The 20,841-nt window shown below is 38.6% G+C and overlaps 1 protein-coding gene across 7 annotated transcripts in view; it reads right to left on the minus strand.

The window, feature by feature from the left end:
- The window catches only part of NBEA (neurobeachin), a 637,956-nt gene that overhangs the window by 279,676 nt on the left and 337,439 nt on the right, over positions 1 to 20,841 (minus strand). For all 7 annotated transcript variants that reach the window (XM_037800588.1, XM_037800589.1, XM_037800586.1 and 4 more), the window contains exons 36-37: positions 13,877 to 13,985; positions 10,643 to 10,809 (exon numbers count right to left, since the gene is read on the minus strand). In XM_037800588.1, the coding sequence (XP_037656516.1) occupies positions 10,643 to 10,809; positions 13,877 to 13,985 (276 nt within the window). The remainder of the gene's footprint in view (positions 1 to 10,642; positions 10,810 to 13,876; positions 13,986 to 20,841) is intronic.

A 20,841-nucleotide genomic window follows, 5' to 3' on the forward strand; every position in this document is an offset into this window, starting at 1 on the left:
GAAAGGCTGTGAAAATAGAAGAAATTCTTCTTGATGTGCAGTTGTCTAAAGCTAAAGCAAAGGAGCTGCCCATTTATTTACTGGTGCATAGTAACCTTTTCTTCATGGAATTTTCTCTTCAGCTTGATGCTAGGGTTCTCGGATTAAATTATTAAAGATTCTTGATTCATCTCATTTTTCTGGGGACTTTTCATACTAGTGGTTGGTTTTCTTTTCTGACTGGCTTTAGAACCTTCATTTTCCTAGATTTCTGCCTGGGTAGCTACTGAAAGTGCTTATGAGGGTCTGTGTATTGCTGACAGACATCTTTCAATGCTAATATTTTATACAAAACCTGAATACTATGATTTCTTCACAAGATTTTATATTAGACTGCACACTTCTGGTGTTTAGAATTTACCATTTCCAAGCAAATTGGATTAATGGTAGGCAAGGTATAAAATCCCCTTCAAAAAGGAAGGCTGGAGGTTTACCACAGGAAATTATGTATTTATGTATGGAAACTGGTGAGTGGCAAATGAAACCTGCGTGAAGATCATTTTATCACAGTGTAAGCAATGAGCATGTAATCAGCATTTGCTTTTCAAAGGATGTTGAACCAAACCTGTATTTTCTTCTGGTTTGTGGACAATGCTTCTGGAATCTAGTATAGTGAGAATTTAATGTGGTCCTTTAGTTTCTTCCATTAATTTTTCCTTGTGCTGCATGTTTTTTCTTGCATGTTCCAATGTTCTCAATTTTTTTCCCCTGTATGCCTCAATTTACAAAGGAGAAAGAAATCCTTATATTTTAAGGATTATACAATTATATATTTAGCAAGTGAATAAGAAAAAAAATAATAACAGAGGTATAATGCAACAAAAGCACATAATATAAAATAAAGCTACATTAAAATATTCTTGTAAAAAAAGCAATGCTATTATTTTTATAATCTTAAATGGACCAAAAATTTAAAACTGCTTTAAAAAAAATTAGTCACAATATAAATATAATTTATATGTGTTTTCCTTTTTTATTCTCTTAGCAATCTAACAATTAGATACTGCAAATACTATCTGGAAATAGGCAGAGTACAATTTATACTAAATAATGCTTTTCCAGTCGGTATTATTTGTTAGAAAAGGGGATAACAGAATGCTTCCATACTACTGCCTGCGTGGACCATATTTATTCCAGGAGATAGCTAACTCCTAAAGCTGAAACAATCTTTACATGCTGATGTTCATCTGTTTTACTGAACCACCCACAGGGAGATTTACGGGGATGCCATCATGTCAAGGTCATAGGATTAAGTGAATAGCGACGACAGTAAGCAAGCCCTTTCTCTGTATTCCAGAGGGTTTAACTCAGTTCCTTAAAATGCCATAAACATAAATAGTCTTCGCTCTCTGCAATGCATCCCTGACAAATGACTTCAAAATACAGCCCTCCAGGGCAACAGCACTTTCTGACTAAACAGGCAACCCTTATATTGATGAAAGACAGTAAACCATGTATGAACACAAATATCAAAAAATGCCTTGCAATCTAATGCATTACATTTTAGTGTGCATATAATATAGAGAAATACCACTGTAAATTAATTTACTCATTTCATTTACCAAAATGAAAATATACATGATATGGAGTCATAGAAAGGAGGACATTTGCAGAGAAAAACACTGTTTGCATACAAATTCCTAAAGCTTTTAACATGTCTTTTTATAATTTCCAAAATGTAATGAGCTGAATATACTTCTTTAGAGGACACAGTGAAATGTAAATAAAAATTTCTAACACAAAAAGCAAGCTTCCCCCAAAAATCAAGTCAAAAGAGTCCAGAGACTTTCTCATCAGCCCCAAAATGAGCCAGGGTCAATAATTTCAACAAAAAATGCCTCAAAAGGGGCCAAGAAACAAGATATTACCAATTGAAAATGTTTCCCACTGTTTTGTAAACACACATTTTAATTAGCAGCCGAACACATAACTAAGAGATGGTGATAACCTCACTTTAATTCAAGGTGCTGCAAATCGTCAAAAGTTTCAAACTCCATGCCATTTACAGGCCAAGAAGTTTACTGAGAGGATCCAAGACACTAATAATGGTTTTAAAACTAATGAATTTTCTGTGGCTAAGAAAGTACTCTAATATTTATGAGATTTGTTGTTTTAGATCTGCTTACTGATTTTCTTCATTATCATTAGTGCATTTTATGCAATTCTAACTTTACTTATTAAGCATTTTACAGAGTGTCTTATTTTTGAGAGACTTACAACAATTATTCTAATTAAAAAAAACTATATATTTCAGTGGAAAAAGAAGCGGAAGTGATGTTGGCAATCAATTGGGTTGCAGGGGCTCCAGCCTGATCTCCTCCACGTCCAAACAAGGGAGATTTCTGGCCTGACCCAGACAACCACTCGTGATCTGCATCGCCTGGTCCTTCAAATCCCCCCACTTAACCATACGACCTGCATTCGAGTCCCATCAGGGCAAGTGGACTTGACAGGCTTTCAGAGCTCTGCCGCCCTGTAGGATCGCTTTTCCCACTCCTCTTCATGAAATGCATTTATTTGTGTGCTTTAGGGAAGATGAATGGGGAGGCTACTTTGAGGCTCTTCCTGAATGTGGCAACACCACCTCGACCTCTCCTTATTTAGGGTCCTCCACCGACAGCCAGGCACGTCCTCTTACTGAAGGTTAGAGGATGCCTCCTTTCCACCCCCCAAGCTGGCCTGATCGGGGTAACTTCAGGATCTACAGAAGTGCCCCATGCAGCGTTCCATCCTTTCAGTTGCCTGACTTCTGTGTCACCAGCATCTTCAACTGCACTCCATGCCGGCACTTCATGACCCATTCTGGGTTTGCCAATCTGCTGCCATGTCTCTGCGGTCCTAAATTCAAACATTCTACATCTTTGCATCCTTCTTTCTCATTGACTCCTGTTTCCAGCCTATCTATTACCATCTCATCCTAACTACATACTCTATCACTCCAACCACTTTCTTACCCGTCTCTCCAGGATCCTTTCTCCTGTGCCTCGGGTGATCCACCCAGCAAAACCCAACCCTGGAGAAATCCATCTGCCCCATCTCAGGGCTTGGAAGAAGAGAGCACACACTCTGGACATACTGCTGATAGGCCTGTTGACGGACGACGTGTGTCTGTGGGTTGTATGGGGGAAGGGGAGGCTGCAGGAAAAGAGGAAACCAAGGATGCTTTCTAGATCTCCTTACTGGGAGAGAGGGAGGGATGATATTTGTTGGGGTCAGGAAAACATTCTTTGGACGTGCCTGAGGTGATCACACACGTAAGCAGTGACCTGATGTCACCTGGAGCTGGTGGACATTTCTGCTAGTACACGCCACAGGCAAGGCGAAGTTGGCATAGTCACCTTCCTTCTAAGTCGGTCCCTTCTGGGTTTTTCAGTGCCAAGAGCAGCACCACCATTTTCCCAGGGGACATGACAGCAGCCTGGGCAACACCCTCGACTCTTCCCGACCTGTCCAGCTGCCTGTCCAGAGGTATGTGTTCTGCTTATTCAAGCAGTTAGAATTACAAACCTGTTAGTTAGAACAGGAGGCTACCAAGTTCAAAGCCAAAGGTTCAAATACCCAAGGAAAACCAAAACTTCTCCATGTTAGAGCGGGCTGGTTCCAGACAGGTGTTTTAGGGCGACTGCAGGAAGGGCTGGTGGGCTGGGGCAAAATTCCCACCCCACTACATGCCGACAGCTGCAGAACAAGCAGGATTTTGAATCCAGGAGACTTGAGATTTCCCTCATCTTCTCAGCAAACATCAGAGCTTTCTTTTTAAAAGGAGCTTTCCTAGAAGAAAGGAGGAACACTGAGGCTTGCAGATGAGGGGATCAAAGCCGCCAGGACTGAGTGTGGGGGTGTGGGGGGCACACGGACTCCTAATGAAATGGGAGGCACATTGAGGGCTGCCTCCTGGATACCACACCCCCTCATCCTCCGTGGAACCTGGTGCCTTGGTTTGGCCAGAAATAGAACTATTACCAAGCTCAAACAAGAGGCACATCTCTAGAGCCCAGAGAGGTGAGGATTCTGGAGTTTTACCTAGTAAGCTCACTAAAGTCTTTGGTAATCCCAGAGTGTGTGTATGTGTGTGGGGGGGTGGGGGGGTGGGCGATGGGAGGGCTACTAATAGCTGAGTTTGAATATTTTCCCCCCATGGAGGGGACCTAGCAAATTAAACTGAATTTAAATAAACACCGGAGTAGGGTGTGTGGTTGCAGTTGAGTATGAACTGCAACAGTGAATGGTTAAAAGAAGGGAAACAGGACTGGAGCAAGGAAGTTAAGATAACTGACTAGTATATTTATTTCAAAAGCATAAAACTTTCACTTCACAGCATTACTTGGTCATTGCTTACTTTATGTCCTAGTGTTTACTTTATGATACTTTGTGCTTGTAGTGCTCACCTTATGTTGCTTTAAGAGATTATTCTGATTTAAATTATTGAGACAGTGAGTATGAGAACTCTTGCTTTGGAAGTGTAGAATACATCACGCTGAAAATCAATAAACTTGTCATCTTCTCATTCAAAGATGTTCATTTACATAGTTCTTAACTGACATCACAGAAGCTTCATAGCTATTAACAAATATGGGCTATGACTCAAATATATTTATGCACTAAGTGGAATGTGTTGTCAGTTTAGCTCTCACAGTGGTGCTGACATCACAGCTGAAGACTGTTCATCCTACCCCAGGGTTATCAATATGCAACACAACCTGGAACCACTATCTCGCTGAGCACAGAGCATCTTCTCAGTATAAAGCTGCAACGGCTCTTTCTTCTTCACATTTTATATTACTTGAAAATTATTGGGAAAAAGTTTTCTCGTCTTATCCCTGAATACCACAAAATCTTTATTAGAGAATGGTACATTTAAGATTTCATATGTTACTTATACAAACACTGAATCCCCTGACAATGTTACAATGTTTTGCTTTCAACAGTCACAGATACTTTGAAGAATTTAAGAGGAGAAAAACAGTGTCATATTTACCGGTTTCTACTGCTTCCTCTCATTCCCAACATTCCAAGTTTCCCTCTGGCTTTGCTTCCCTTCTGCCTCAAGAACTTCCTCAGCCTTTCTCGGAGGGACGTCTGAGAGTGTTCCCTTACTTTTCTTTCATCCAGGAATGTTTTCAGTATGCCTTCATTTCTGAAGGATATTTTTGCTGAATATAGAATTCTGGGCTGACAGTTCTTTTTGTGGCCTCCATGGTTTCCGAGGCGAAATCCACACACTCATTCAAATTATTGCTCCCTCACGGGGAGCACACTGCTCTTCTCAGGCTGTTTTCAATCTCTCTTTCTTTGTCTTGGGTTTTGAGAAGATTGGTCATGATGTGACTGGGTATAGTTTTTATGACTTTTTCCTGTTCAGGGTTCTCTGAACTTCCTGAATCTCTGCCTTGATGTCTTTCACCAAATCTGTTACGTTTTCAGCCATTTTTACTTCAAATACATACTTTTTTTGCAAACCAGTCTCTTTCTCCTCTTTCTTTCTCTGCTTCACTGATACAAACGTTAGACCTCTTGTTATTTTCCCACAAGGGCCTGTGGCTCTTTCAGTTTTTCTTTTCAAACTGTTCTCTCTCTCTGTTCTTCAAGTGCATAATTTTATTTGAGCTAGCTCCAAGTTTACTCACTCTTTCCTCTGTTATCTTCGTTCTCCCAATGAGCTCATCTGGTGAATTTTCATTTCAGACACTGCATTTCCATTTGAATCTTTTTATACCCTTCCTATTTCTATGCTGAGATCATCTATCATTTCATTCATTTTAAGAGTATTTACCTCCCCATGGAAGATGGTTACAACAGGTGCTTTTAAGTCTTTGATGGTTCCAACATCTGGGCTACTCTGGGATTACCAGTGGTTCACTGTCTTTTCCCTTGAGCGAGGGTAAGATTTTCCTGGTTCTTTGTATATTGGGTAATTTTGGATTGTATTCTGCTTATTTTTGTTCTAGCCCTTTAGGGTTCAGACTGCAGGTTCTCTCTTGCTCTCTTGGGAAGCAGTTTACATGTCAGTTTCTTTTATTTGTAAAATTTCAAAAATACTTCTTAAATCCCAAGATTTCCAAGTCTTCTTCCTGTTTTAGTAGTGTTTCATACTTTATTTTTGCAATTGATAATTTTTATAATTAATATAATAGTCATTAACTTCATGATTGGAATAATCATGAACTTTACAGTCAGACAGATCTAGATTCAGATTCTGGTTCCACTACTTAACTAGGTAAGGCTAGGCAAGCTGGTCAACTTCTCTGAGTCTCACATTTCTTAACTGTAAGATGAAAAAAAAAATCTTTACCTTAAAGAGTTGTTAGGATGAAAATAAGATACTGGCTGTGAAATATCAGGAGTTACTAAGTAGCACTTGATCAATCTGAGTGGCCACCAACATTTTATCAGAAAACAAGATCTCATAGCAATGCTTTGAAGAAGCACAGTAAAAACTGGTGCCAAGTGTACGTGTGTGTATGTATTTTTTTTTTTACTCAAGGATCTATTAAAATCTCTTGATTTTAATTTAGGTTTTTATGTCTTCTGAAGCTCTAAGCAAAAGGATGTATGACCCACAAAGCTAAAATAAATAAAGAAAAACTGTTTGTATACACCAAGCATTATTTAGCAGCATTAAATCTTGAAATGTGCATTTAAAATGGAGCTCACATGTTCTAGTTTCTCCTTAGGTCAAAAATAAAAATCAATAATATTAATTCAAATGCTAAAATGCTAGAGCTAGCAGCACCAAGGACTCAAAGGTAAAAGTAAAGGGAATTTTATGTTAAAATTAACATGGTTTTTCTATGAAATGGCAAGTGAAGCACTATAGGGATGAAATTCCTTCAGGATTAGTATATATTTGACACCAGGAATATAAAAATAAGTACTAGCCAGTCTCGATACTTGGGAAGCTACTAGTGCATTGGAAGGGACAGATCCATTTCCGTAGCTATAATACACCGAGTGGCAGGTCAGAGATAACTGCAATATAGATAACAAAACATGGGGGGGGCAGGAAAGACAGCAGCAGCCAGTGAGTGGTACAGGAAGAAGGGCCCTACGACCAGCTACACGGGTGCCTGTGCTTTCCCGGTTCCCCAATGCACGTCCACATCTAGCAGCCAGACTCATCCCCTGAAAACATAATCCGACTGTGGCCTTCTGCTCAGAACCCTTCACCGCCGTTGGTGCCATCTGATCAAGCCCCAAATGCTCACCACAACCACGGGGCTGGGCCCTGCCGGCTGCCCTTCCCAGCAACCCCCTGAGCCCAGAGCTCCAGGTGCCTGGGCCTCCTTTCTTGTCCTTTCAGGGCTGTTTTAAGCTCAGCATCTTTATACCACTTCTTTCCTGAAGGTTTCAGACCCAGCCCTTTGCTGACGGTCCCCTGCTCATTGGTTCAGAAGTTCAGATCTTTGGCTTTTGAACAGTTTCTTCCCAGAAGTCTCCCTGACCCCTAATCTAAAATAAAGCTCCTCTGCAGATGCTCTCCTTCACAGCCCCTTTACTTCATTTCTCTAGTTTGTGATGACATCTTTTAATTGTTATATTTACTTGCTTAGTATCAGTCTCTTCTACTACACCATAGACTGTGAGGGCAGGGAGCAAGTCTGTGTTTTTGTTTTTGTTTTGGTTTTGGTTTTTTAATGAAGACGGTTTTTGCAGGGGGCTGACAAGTCTCTTGTTCACAACTATGCTAGCATCTGTTGATCGATTGAATAAAATCAATGGATTCCAAACGTATATTACAGGATACGAGGTGATTAAGTGGTATGGGAAAATCATTTAAAAAGGCTCTTCGCAAAACGAGACTAACGGGAAGAAACCAACTAACAGATACTGGGGTCTACCATGTGCCAGACATCGTGGTAAGCATTTGGCATACAATATTTCATTTTATCATTAAAGCCATCCAGTGAGACAGAAATTACTAATCCTGCCCTTTATTTCAGATAAGGAGACTTAGACCAAGATTGCATAGCCAGTAAGTCACGTGGCTAATCTGAAAAAGATTAGAGAAGGGGCCACTTATGATAGCCTAACAGACTAAAATAACTGCCTAAACAAATTTTGTATTTTGTTACATGTTATAAGTTAGAAATAACCTTCATTGGAGTTACATTACCATGTGAAAATGCTATGGAGGTCACTATCTGCTAGCTGTACTATAATTACAGGACAAAATAATTAAATTTCACACAAGGTATGGCTTTATGCATTTAATTAAGGCAACATCCTAAATCCTACCAGCTGAATTACTGACAGTATGATGGTATAGGCCTGACTACAGAGAACTAAGAATGTAAACCCACTTCAGATGACACAAAAAAGAAAAACAACCACAATGAATCTAGACAGCTGGCCAAGATGCCTGGGTTACTGCTACCCTGTATGAGCAGTGTGACATGATGCACTTTCCTTCACTTCTGTAAGCTTCAGCTTCATCGCTGGAAAATGGAGACAATTTCAGCACCAACCTTAATAGAGATGTGACGGTTAAATGAAAAGATCCCTCTAAGATGCTTGGGATGGTATCTGGCACACAATAAATATTATCAGTGTTGGATGTCGTGGTTATTGTTATTATGACAACAGAAATACTGGGCATCCACAAGTTTAATGACATTATAATTTCCACCATAAATGGAAAAATAAAGTTTTCTCAACTCTATTTTATACTTGAAATCCCAGGAAAGATGGTAAAATAGTATGTTGGTCATAGTCTAGATAGTATTTCCAGATATTTTATATATTCTAAATATTAGTTCTTCCCTCACTAATAGAATCACTTCTATCTAAATTCTATTTAATACAGTCTTCTTCAAATTTAACCAACCCCCAGATTCTGCCAGAGATTTAATAAAAACACGTAAAGGGCTCAAATAAAATGAAGATATAAAAATGAAGAACATCAGGGATCCAAACATAGTGGCCGGCTTCTTACTACTATTTATCTAGTTAAATTCATTGTGCAGAAGAAAAAACAATTTTATTTCCAGAAAATTTTAGGAAGGAGAACATTTCTAATTCATAAACAACCAATCTTCATTTAACTTATATTTTAAACTATAATCACACATATCCTAAATTAAGCTGTAAACCCTTCCTAGATTTATAGGAAAGAAGTAAAAGTCTGAATAGACCATTATGGAAGAAAAATTCTTAAAGGTTGTATTCTATTTCGATAGTAAATGCTTATATTATTACTAATTGTGTACAAGAAAAATTAAGAATGATATAAATTCAATAAGTAGGAAGAGATGACTCTGAAAGATTAAAAAAACTTATCCTCACATCTGTTTTATACATGAGAGAGTAGTCTAAAATAATTGCCTAAACAAATTTTGCATTATGTTACATATTATAAGTCAGAAATAACTTAAATTGGACTTACATTAAAAAGTTTAAGTTTTCACTAAAAGCTAAAAAATAAAAATTAAACAAACTGGACTTCACCAAAATTAAAAACTTTTGTTCATCAAGGGACATTGTCAAGAAAATAAAAAGACAAACTACAGAAAGAGGAAAATGTTTGCCAATCATATATCCATTAAGGGTTTGATATGCAGAATATATAAAGAGCTCCTACACCACAGCAACAATACTCCAATTTAAAAAATGGGCCCAGGACTTGAGAAATTTCTCCAAAGAAGATACACAAATGGCCAATAACCAAATGGAAGGATTCAACATCATTAGTCACTAGGCAAATTCACACCACAGTGAGACCCCACTCCACACTGATGAGGACGAACACTATCAGAAAACTGCGACAAGCAAGTGCTGGCAACAATGTGGGGAAACCAGAACACTCATGCACTGCTGGTGGGAATGTAAAAGGCGTCAGCTGCTGGGGAACGGATGAGCAGAGCCTCAGAAAGCTAAACAGAGAATTACCATAAGACCTGGAGATTCCACTCCTCCTAGGCATATACCCCAAAGAGTGGAGGACGGGACTCAGATCACTGCACACCAGTGTTCACAGGAGCAGTACTCCCAACAGCAAAAGGTAGAAACAAACCAAGTGCCCGTCAACAGATGCATGGGTAAACAAAATAAAGTACATACAAAATGGAAAATCATTCAGCCGCAAAAGAATGAAGCCTCTGCACATGCTATAACATGGATGAACTTTATGCTGAGTAAAATAAGCAAGACCCCAAAGGCCACATAGTATATGACTTCACTTTCATGAATTGCTTGGAATAGGCAATTCCATAAAGACGAAAAGTAGATGAGAGGTTACGGGGCTAGGGGTAAGGCAGGTATGGATTTCCTTTTGAGGTGATAAAGTTTTAGAAATAGACTGTGGTGATGGTAGCACAATATTCTGAATGTAATTAATGCTACTGAAATGTGACCTTAAAAACGGTTAAAATGGGAATGTTATATATATTTTACAAGAATAATTTTTTTAAAGTTAAGAACAATAAAAACTACAATAAGGATAACATCATTTAAAAAAAAGTTTACATTTCCTTCTAAATCATTCTGAGGAAGCTTTACAAGCACTGTAACTCCTATTTTCTAAATAATCTTTAAACTGTAGCCATATTTTTGCTTCTGTCACAATTGGTCCATGAGTAATTATTTCCTCCTCATTTGCACAACTCACCTATGAGACACTGCTCCCCAAGCGCCATGCTTATTGGTGAGAATGTTAAGGATCTTCTGCTTGAGCTGGTTTGCAGTCACGTGGTCGCGGTGCTTGGCCGCGCTGATGAGGTGGTCACACATCTTCTCCTCCTCTCTCCTGTCGGCAGCGTACTGCGCACACTGTGACTACACAGGACACAAACAGTGCCTCATGAAAAACTGGCTGTTCTGTGTGAGGAAGGAATGATACCTAACAAATTCAAGGATGATAATTCAACTGAAAAACTCAAATAATGTAATCTTTTGATGGTTTGGTCTAAAATATGCATGTAGCCACCTTTCACACTGTAAAACGTGTTCTTGCAATGTGTTTATACATAAAGCATATATAAAAGAATTTGGACAATGATAAGTAAAGCAATTTCTAACGTTCCTCCCAATTCTGAAATTTTTATTTTAATGCATTTCACAATACCATTTTAGAAACACAGATGGTTTACTAACAATGTAAATCTACTTGCTATTTTAACCGAAATGCCACATCTCAATTGAATAAGAGTCAGGTTCCCGACAGCGCGCCCTCCTGTTCCTGCATGGCAAGGGGTGCCGAAGCAGCAGCCCTGGGGCAGGAATTTAGACCTGTTTGTAATTCACACCTTTCGCAAATTCCTTTTTTTTTTTTCATTGTACTAAGTTTTATATTTGTAAAATGAGAAGCTAAGACAAGGGTTTCTCTATGATCCCTCTCAACTCTAAAACTGGATGTATCAAAGGTTCTCATAGTAACGACTTGCTTATTACCTCCCAGATTCCACGACAGTCAGCTGTGCCCTCACCAGCTGTAATCGTGCTCTTTGGTGCTAGCAATACACTGGTCAGTGCATCCCTTTGGGCATCGAAAGGGTTCAATATGAAGAAGAATATCTCCTTAACTTTGAGTGTGATTTCTTTTCAAATAACAATTTTTGTGTATGCTAGCTTGACTACAAATTTCAACGTTACCAAGTATGTAAAATGGATCATATAACTAGGAAGGAAAAAAGTTTCATAATTTGAGAAAACACATATAACTAGTTCACATTCATCACTGCCGTAAAAACCTATTTAATAGAAAGAATTTGTACATATCCCTTCCGTCCACCTATGGCTATGGACTACCATGGCAAGCCATCTCGTTTGGAGGACTAACCCTACAGGAATCTAAGAAGGATTAATTCATTTCCCAATTTATCTTTTTGTACAGGGAATCACCAATTAGTATGATCTGCCTCAGTAATGAGTTTAATATTTCATTAGCTCATTGGAGAGTAAAATTAAATTTTCATTTTTCTTCCTTAACAATGACAGTGGTTAACTTAAAAAAAAAAATCTTAACTGTGAAGGCCCCATTAGAAATTAAGTACAACTTTTCTCCTAATTACAGGCTCAGAAGGGGAGAGAGAGATTACTCAAAAATTCCTAGTAAAAACCCACGATCTCTGCGAAACCTGTTACAATGTAAAAAGTGCAAGTGTGTGGTATGCTACACACAGAGACACACCAGGGCATTGTCTAAATTTAGAACATGAGCCTAAAGAGAACAAGTGCAAACACCAGGGTTAAAAAAAATCAACATTCACTCACTGAGTAACAGTGATAATACCCTAAAAATGAGATTCACATTAGGATTATATTTTACGTACATACAGTCTACATGGCACTACGTCCTGCCTTGTCCAGAGCCTCCTGACTGCCTTAGCCTGGCCTCTCCCGGGAATGACCTCAGCTCCAAGGGGTGAGAAGCGGTCAGGGGCAGGGGAAGAGGGAAATACCTTACTCTCTGTACATATAAAGCACACACAGAGATCTGCAGTGCAGGGGAGGGATTAAAATTTCATGGGTGGGGGCAATAAGGAACAAAATGTCTGAAAAGGCTCTGTAGGGAACAATAATGAAAAACAGGTTAAGAAACACTGCCCTGAGCTTAACAGCATCTTGGTTAACCATGTGTTAAAACTTGTAACTAACATCTAGCTACTCGGAAACCTACTTTAAATGTTTTTCTATGACAAATACTGACTTGCTTATATCCCCACAAAATATCGTGATTTTTCTTAATGGAAATAGACTGATTCAAAACTGATTCCGCAGGGAATTCAGTTAAAATTCTCGATCTTATTTACTAACAGAAGTTGAAAGTTAAAAGAATATTCTTATTTTGCATTAAGTCTTGTTATATCTTATACCTAAATATATTCTCCAAAGAACAGATCACTCAATCTTTTCTTGTCATGCAAGTTATTGTGGGACACCCTGGAAAATATCCATGTTATTCATTGTCGAAGCGATATGAAATGTCACTTTGACAAAACACTTAACTGTAAATACACCTCTATCAAAGTTCAAAATATCTGAATCTTTTTTCAAAAAAAGGTTGTTGTAATTCCACATGACAAGTGTCCACTGTTTCATGTGCGAAATGAAGCAGAGGTTGTATGTGTTCAAAGTTACAAGAGCTATCAGGTCAACTAAATATTTCTGAAATCAGTTTTGTTTTGTAAATGAACTGAAATATGGTAAAATCAATATACTCAAAATAGTGAAATCGGGATCTGTTGAATTGAGACAATACAGATAATGGCAAATAATTACTAAAATGCTAGAAATATAAAAATAACATTCTAAACATTTTTAAAAAAACTATTAGTAGGGAATATATAGTAATTCAAAATTACTTTTGTACATAAAACAGAAATGATAGTTTTTTCTCAGGTTACTTAGGAGGATTTTTAAAGCATTATATTCTCTATGTATCATATATTAGCAATGCTTCCATTGTCAACAAAAAATCAATAATAAAAATAAAACATGAACTAAACTGATCTTCAGCAACTCTGCAGACGGATACATTACTAAGCAGAGTACTGAACGCTTACTATCCCCACGTGCACCTACGCTGCATAAAACTCCGCGAAACCACCACAGTAACTGCATCGTCCGGTCCCCTTTGCTTTCCCTCCCAGAGGAAGCTGGGAGAACCCCTGGGTCCACCAGCTGGTGCGGCAAGTGCAAAGTGCTCCTTCATGTTTGCACTGAGGTGAAAATGAACTACCGTTCTGTGTCTGACTTAACACAGCCTTTAAAAACAGAGACTGAAGTGCTTCAGTGAAACAACTTCTTAAAAACCAAAACTCCTAACCTAAGGTTACACACAGGTGACGACTGGCTTAAAACAGAACAGCAGAACCCCCCAAATCCACCCCCAAAACCTTACCTCGAACTCTGCATGTTTGTGTACGTCCTCAGCTCTCTGTCTGTTCAAAATAAACTCAGCTTCATTTGCAACTCGAACGATGTGGTCCTTCATAGCATGGCACAGTAATCTGAAGAGAAAAACACCCATGAAATTATGGTTCTTAATAGCTTTGGTTAGTTCAATTTTTTCAGTAATCAAATTTCAAAAATGCAAATGTTAGTCATGCATAAAACCTGAGCAAAGCTAGATTATAAAATCAATATATTTTGAATTATAATCCAAAGAAATCTGAAATACAGAAATATGCCATACAACTGTTACAGCGCTGCCTCTGTGAAAACAATGTGTCTTTTGAACCTGTGATTCAGTTAAGAGAATAAAGTTAGTTTATCAAGGATTTTTGATGGGGTATTTAAAAATGGTTACGCAACAGAATTCATTATCTTGGAAGTAAATTTTCACACAGAAGCAGATGACCATATATTAGGAAATCTATGGACTAGAGTTTTCCTCTAATTTATATAGATGATAGGACTAAATGACATCTAAAACTCCTTTTAAAGGCGAACATTGTAAATTCTAAGATGAAACACAGTGAAAAAAGTTAAAAAAAATGGAACCATGGGGCAAATTTTTTGGAACAGTAACAAGTTATTTATTAATTATTCACATTGATTTTAAAAAGTGTAACAACATATACAGTAAAAAGCCTCTCACTACATCCCCTACCCAATTTCCAACTTGAAAGGGTACCCAATGTTAGTTTCTTGTGTGCTTTCAGAAAATTATAAAATCTACACACATAAGAAACTATATTCTTTTCCCCCGACTTTCTGCACTACTGTTGGTACACCGTACAGTCTGAAGTACCCAGCTTTTTTAACTTATCTGGACAATCTTTCCCATCTACACACATAGCACATCTTCAGTGCTTCCTCTGAAACATACAGCGAGGGATATTTAAGAAGATGGCGGCAACACTAGCTCCCATCCTATACGTTCCTTTGCAGCGAGACTCTGCCATTGCCCATCAACAAGTGGGGTCGTTTTCTCCTCCTGGATCTGGGCTTGCCCTGTGACTTCAGCAGATGTGACCCGAGGCGGGGTCTGAGGAGGCCATGAGGCTCTGCCTTTCTTTCTGGAAAGTTCTCCTGCAATCTGGCAGCCAGGTTTGAAGAGGATGGGGGGCCTCGGGCTCCTTGCGCAGCTGAGCCCCCGGCCCAAAGCTAGTCCCCAGGTAGCCACAGCCCCAGACAACTTTTCTTAGAGCAAGGGAGCTGCTTGGCTGAGCCCATGAGAGAGAAAAAATGGTGGTTGTTTTCACCACATTGCATAGATATACCAGCGTTTAACTAACCAGTCCTCACAAGATGGTTACTTGGGTTGTTTCCAGTCTTCTGCTATCAATAATGAAGCTGCAATGAATAAGCGAGTTCATATACCATTTTGTACATGTGCAGCTCTATCTGTAGGATCAATTCCCTGAGTAGGGACTGCTTGGAGAGAGGGTGAATGCCTTTGCAATTCTAATAGACTTGGCCAACCGCAGTCAGGGTGCCTGTTTCCACGGGGCACATTCTCGTTTCCTGAATTTCAAAATGAGATGATTTAAAAGTGATTGATGTAAAATTATATAAAATAAAATTAGAGACTGTGTAAATCATATTCAAATAGCCACTGGGCATCAGAAATGGTGGCCAGTGGGGCAGTAAATTGGCTTCACCATTTCATGGTCACTTATTTTTATCTCTTTAGAAGCAGCAAAGTGCAAATTCACAGTGTAGATCCTTGGGCAGGTGTCCCTTCTCAAGAAGACGAAGACATTTTTCAGGGAGTCCCTTCTATTTGAGCCACACAAGCTTCATCCTCCATCTTCCAATGCAGAACATTAGTTCTCTGCAGCCTTTGGTCCTTTTGATCACCTCTTCTTGAAACGCAATTCAGCTTTGGCTTTGGTGTCTAGTTTCTGGTCCTCCTCCTTTCCTTCCAACTACTGTCTCAGGCCATCGGTCGCTACGCCCTTGGCTGGATCTTCCCCTGCTCTTCAGAAGGTGTTCTGCATGGCTGGTCCTTGAAGGCTTCTCAGTGCTATTTTTCTGATGATTGTGTTGGCTGCAGATTCAACTCTCACACCCCTGCTGTTTGCCCAACCCCGTTCTGACAGTTTGCCAGGGCTGTATTTACAATGCCCTATGTAAACCTAACCGAGGTAACAGAGCAACCTCTCACACTCAACATTTTTTCAAACTGAACTCCCCTTTCTCTCAAAATTTGTTCATCCTGATCATTTCTATTTCTTTAAATGGCACCACATTCTCTAGTCACCCAGACTCCAAATCTCAGTTATTTTGGAGTTCTTGTTCTTCCTGTTCATAGTTAGTTGTCAAGCCCAGTTCATATTGTTAACTCTCGTGTTTTCTTCCTTTCTACTTCCACCACCATCACTGAGCCCAGAATTTCACTACTCCCCGCCCATACTGTCTTCTCTTCAGTCCTTTCTATACTTTGCTGCTTGACAACCCTAAAGAACGGGCCCCATCATATCACTTTATATGAACTTCTCAAAATGAAATTCAGTGTCATCCAGGCTAGGGCTCTAACACACCTGGTCAGCTTAACCAACCTGCTGTCCGTTATATACATGCTGCACACTGGAATTTAATTTGTCACTTGATTTCCAGCCTGAATTCATTTTTTCCATTTATTCAGCAAACAATCAGTGTGTGTCTAACTTTGTGTCAGACACTGTGCTAAACCCCGGGGATGGAAAAACGATCAGGACACAGTCCTCCCGCTTGCTCATGCTTTCCATGGTTATTCACTAATGATCACTTGTTGAGGTCTCTCATGTGAAAATGATGGCGATAACAAAGATGATATTGGTCATAACAACCATTATCGATAGCATTCATGGAAAGCAGGGTAATAAATGGATTATACATGATACCCTCTTCTTATAAGAACCTTCAGGTACATATCATTACTTTCATTTTTAAACATGAAAAACCAGGACTAAGAAAAATTAAGTACTTGCCCCATATCAAGAATTTTTTTTACAATTCTCCTAATTTGATATATTGCACTGATCTTCATAAATACCAGTATTTTCTAAAATAAAACTTTTTCATTGTGTTTGGCCCTGACATCTTCCTCAGTGTGGCATTCTGACATTAATTTTCTCATTCTGTCAATAAAAACAATGATTAAGCATTTTTTTTCAGATACTTAAATACCTTTTATTTTTTTTGCAGTAAGTTGTTAAATTGTGTTATACATTCAAAGGACATTTGAAAAGTTAGCTTCGAATCATTCCAGGGCAATCTCATAAAATAGTTACAATTCTTTTACCTATATAATGTTTTAAAAATTCAGTTCTAATATTCATTCAGTGTCCAGTTTTTCTCTCCTAGTTTTAATCAAGAGTACTATTTTCAAGATTCCCATTCTTTATTTTCCTTGACTGTTACTGAAACAAATAAATCACCTTTTTCCCCTTGCTCAAGTTGTCAGTTTCATTCAGAATGGACTAGGTTTAACTTCAGTTTAATCTTGTTATTTATTAAATTCCAACTCATAGTATCTCCTTCTATATTCCTCACTACATTTTGTCTACCTATGGCAAAGTTGTCTTCTTCACTGATAAACATATACAAGCAAAAGAAAAATATATTATGTACCCTGATACATCCAAATTATTGTTTAGATATAATTTTTAAAAGCTATATGTCTCTGAGGCTTGTCTAGCTGTACTGAATTTGTTCTTTCTAATGTATTAAGATTGATAACACAGTATTAAATCTTAATATCTTTCCTCACTGAGTTCAAGAGAACTCACAATACAAATCTTTCCAAAATCCATGTCTGGCATGACACAGATTTAATTACTTGATGATGAGCTCTGTTAAATAATAGTTCTGCCACTCTAGGGCCAGTGGATATGGTGTTGGCTGTGTAACAGGTGCCTCTAAGCCTGGCATGGCACAAGAATTCTTGGAGAAGTCATCCAGAAACATGCTGCGGGAATCTCTCCGATCGCTGGAGAGGGACAGAGGCGTACTGCAGCGGGAATACTGCTAGTTTCAACCCAAAGGTGTACTGGCAGCCTGTATCAACAAAAGACCTCAAAGGTTAAGGGAATCTATTAGAAACCACGATATTTGGGAAACAGAGGTCCAAACTCCTCTGCAAATGATGCAGAGAGCAAAGAATCCTATAGACAGTCTTAACTGCAATCATGAAGGAGCAGGAAAAATGAAAGAAATTAAAGAAAGACTATAATTTTTAATTCAGAACATTAACTTCTGATGAAATCCCTGGTCCACACTTTGTAGACAGGCTTTAAGAGAAAGAGATGATACTGGAACATTCAGTCCAATGGCTTTGTGTGTCTGGTGTCTGCTCAAGACTGAAGAAAGCTGGAAAGCAATCTAATATGACAAATTAGTGCAAATTACAAAATTAAAATAGATTAACAGAAGACAGCAGGAAGGGAGAGGCTCATGGTCTGCCTGGTTAAGGGATAGAATTCCCGTAGCAAAGCAGAGGATTGGCAAAGAAGCAATGAAGGGGTGTAACAGAAACACCAGAGAAACTGGATCACTTTGAATCAGTCTCTAAGCTCGTCTCCCTATTTCCACAGTCAAGAGTCATAGATCCACTAACGTATGTTGTTTTCTCTACGTTACTAGAATTAGAATGTAGCCCCCTATCTGCCTCTTGCCATGTTCTGGATGACCTCATCATCCATGTGGAAAACCATTTAACAAAGGAGTTCACAATTCCTTGACCTACCGCTCTTCAAGAAATCCCTTCAGAAGCCAGAACGGGCCTCACTTCTTAAATCATTAAAGTCCAACAGTCTACTCTCCTGGCAGCCCTCTCTCCTTCACTAGTCTCTCCCCCCACCCCATTCCTCCGGCAAAAACAAAACACAACAATGCAAAAAAGGCTCTTGACATCCTCTAACTTCCAGTTCACCAATCCCTCTACGTCCGTCACCATCCCAGGCCAGACCCACTTCCTTCCCCGCGAGCTTGGAGCCCGAGATCCAACACATCCACCCCCTCCTCTGGCCCCTCAGCCAACTAGAGGCTTATGTGCTCTGAAAACTTGGAACCCCGCGTTAACACGTCCGCCCTCCTCCCGAGCCGAGTACCACCGAGGAAACTCACAAAGCCGGATTCCACTGAAAATGCAATTTGTCTCTGCTGCAGACTCTGATTTTACATGGATTTTGAGAGGAGACAGACATTACCTTACCAATCGGATCTCATTCACTTGACAATTTTGTTTGAAAATATGATATAATAATGCTATACTAAACATTACATATAATGACCACCCTGGTAAACTTTGTTTTATAGTAATCTCTGGCTTATTTAATAAATTGTTTCACCTCACATTTATGTAGGCCAAAGCGGTATGGTGTTTATGACGTTTATTGTAAAAAAGGCTGTGGGTTTCCCATGGAAAGTATTTTTTAGATTAAGAAAATCCTCTTCTATCCCTATTTTGCAAAGAGGATCTTCTAAAAGTCGTGACTGTGAACTTTATTGACGGTACAATCTGCACTTACCCAGGTGATCATGGATGAACAAGGCTTAGAAGGTTCAAAGACGATCAACAGCCCCTGTCTCCTGGGCTAACCTCCCCTCACTCCACCCACAGGCGCTTTACATTTTCATACGAGGCTGGATTTGGCTTTGCCAAATATTTTAATTAGGTTTTACACATCTACCTTAATGACTGAGATTGGCTTTGGATTTTCTGTGTTTCCATAACCCGTCTGCTTTTGGAATCAAGAGTTATAGCCCTCACAGAATGGTATGAAGAGCACTCCTTTTACTCATGCTCTCAGAGTTTGTATAAGGTTGGAATGACGTTTTACCTGAAAATCTGTTAGAGTGCACCTGTACACCTTGAATCCTTTTCTCTGTAGGAGACTTTTACTGATTAAATTTCTTTCCTTCTTAGAGGAATAGCCAGGATTCTGGTTCTTCTTATTTAATTTTAGGAAATTATGTATTTTCTGGGAACTTACCCATTTCATTTTAATTTTTAAATTTAATGGTATAACATTTTGATAACCTTCTCATTATCTCTTCTAATTTCTGTTTTATGTACAATTATGCCCCATTGTCCTTCTTTTTGTTGGTTGTTTGTGTATACTCTATTTGATCAATCTTGGGAGAGCTTGACTATTTTACTACTATTCTTTAAAGCTTTAACATTTGTCTTTGTTGATTCTCTCTACTGTTTCATTTTTCTATTTCATTGATTTCTGTACTGCTAATTAGTGTCAACCCCCTTCTACTTTATGAAGGCCTAATTTGTTCTTTTCCTAACTTGGACATTCTTATTTGGGTTGGACTCTTCCTTCATTAATTTCAGGCCTTTTCTCTAGTGTCTGCTTTTTAAAGTACACATTTACGTCCCAGATGCCTTGTATTCCACAAATGTTGGTTTGTAGCCTATCTATTATTGTTCAGTTCCAAATATTTTTATCACTTGATATTTTAAAAATATAAGTTATTTGGATATTTAAAACAATTCAATAATAACGATGATGTTTTAAAAGCTTTTTTTGTTGTTGTTCTTGGCTTCAAATGTAAATGTACCATGGTCAGATATCACGCCATGTAAACTTGATGAGATTATGTTATGATCTAGTTATGTGATAAAAGACTTCATGAGTGTTACATCCTTGAGAAAATGTGTAATCTCTACTGTTGTGTGCAAAGCCTACATATGTCCGTAAGATGAAGCTTGCTAATTATGTTATTCAAATCTCATGTATATTTATTTAAATTCTGCCTGCTGGGCATATTGATAATTGAGATAGGAGTGTTGGAATCTTTCACGAAGATGATGATCCACCAGTTTTTGCTTTCTATATTGAGACTATTTAACATCTGGAATGGCAGTAGCTTCCCAGTGGATTAAACTTTTCCTAACTACACGACCTGGACCATCCTTAATAATGC

This window comes from Choloepus didactylus, chromosome 12 (assembly GCF_015220235.1).
Source record: "Choloepus didactylus isolate mChoDid1 chromosome 12, mChoDid1.pri, whole genome shotgun sequence".
In the NCBI taxonomy this organism is placed as follows: Eukaryota; Metazoa; Chordata; class Mammalia; order Pilosa; family Megalonychidae; genus Choloepus; species Choloepus didactylus.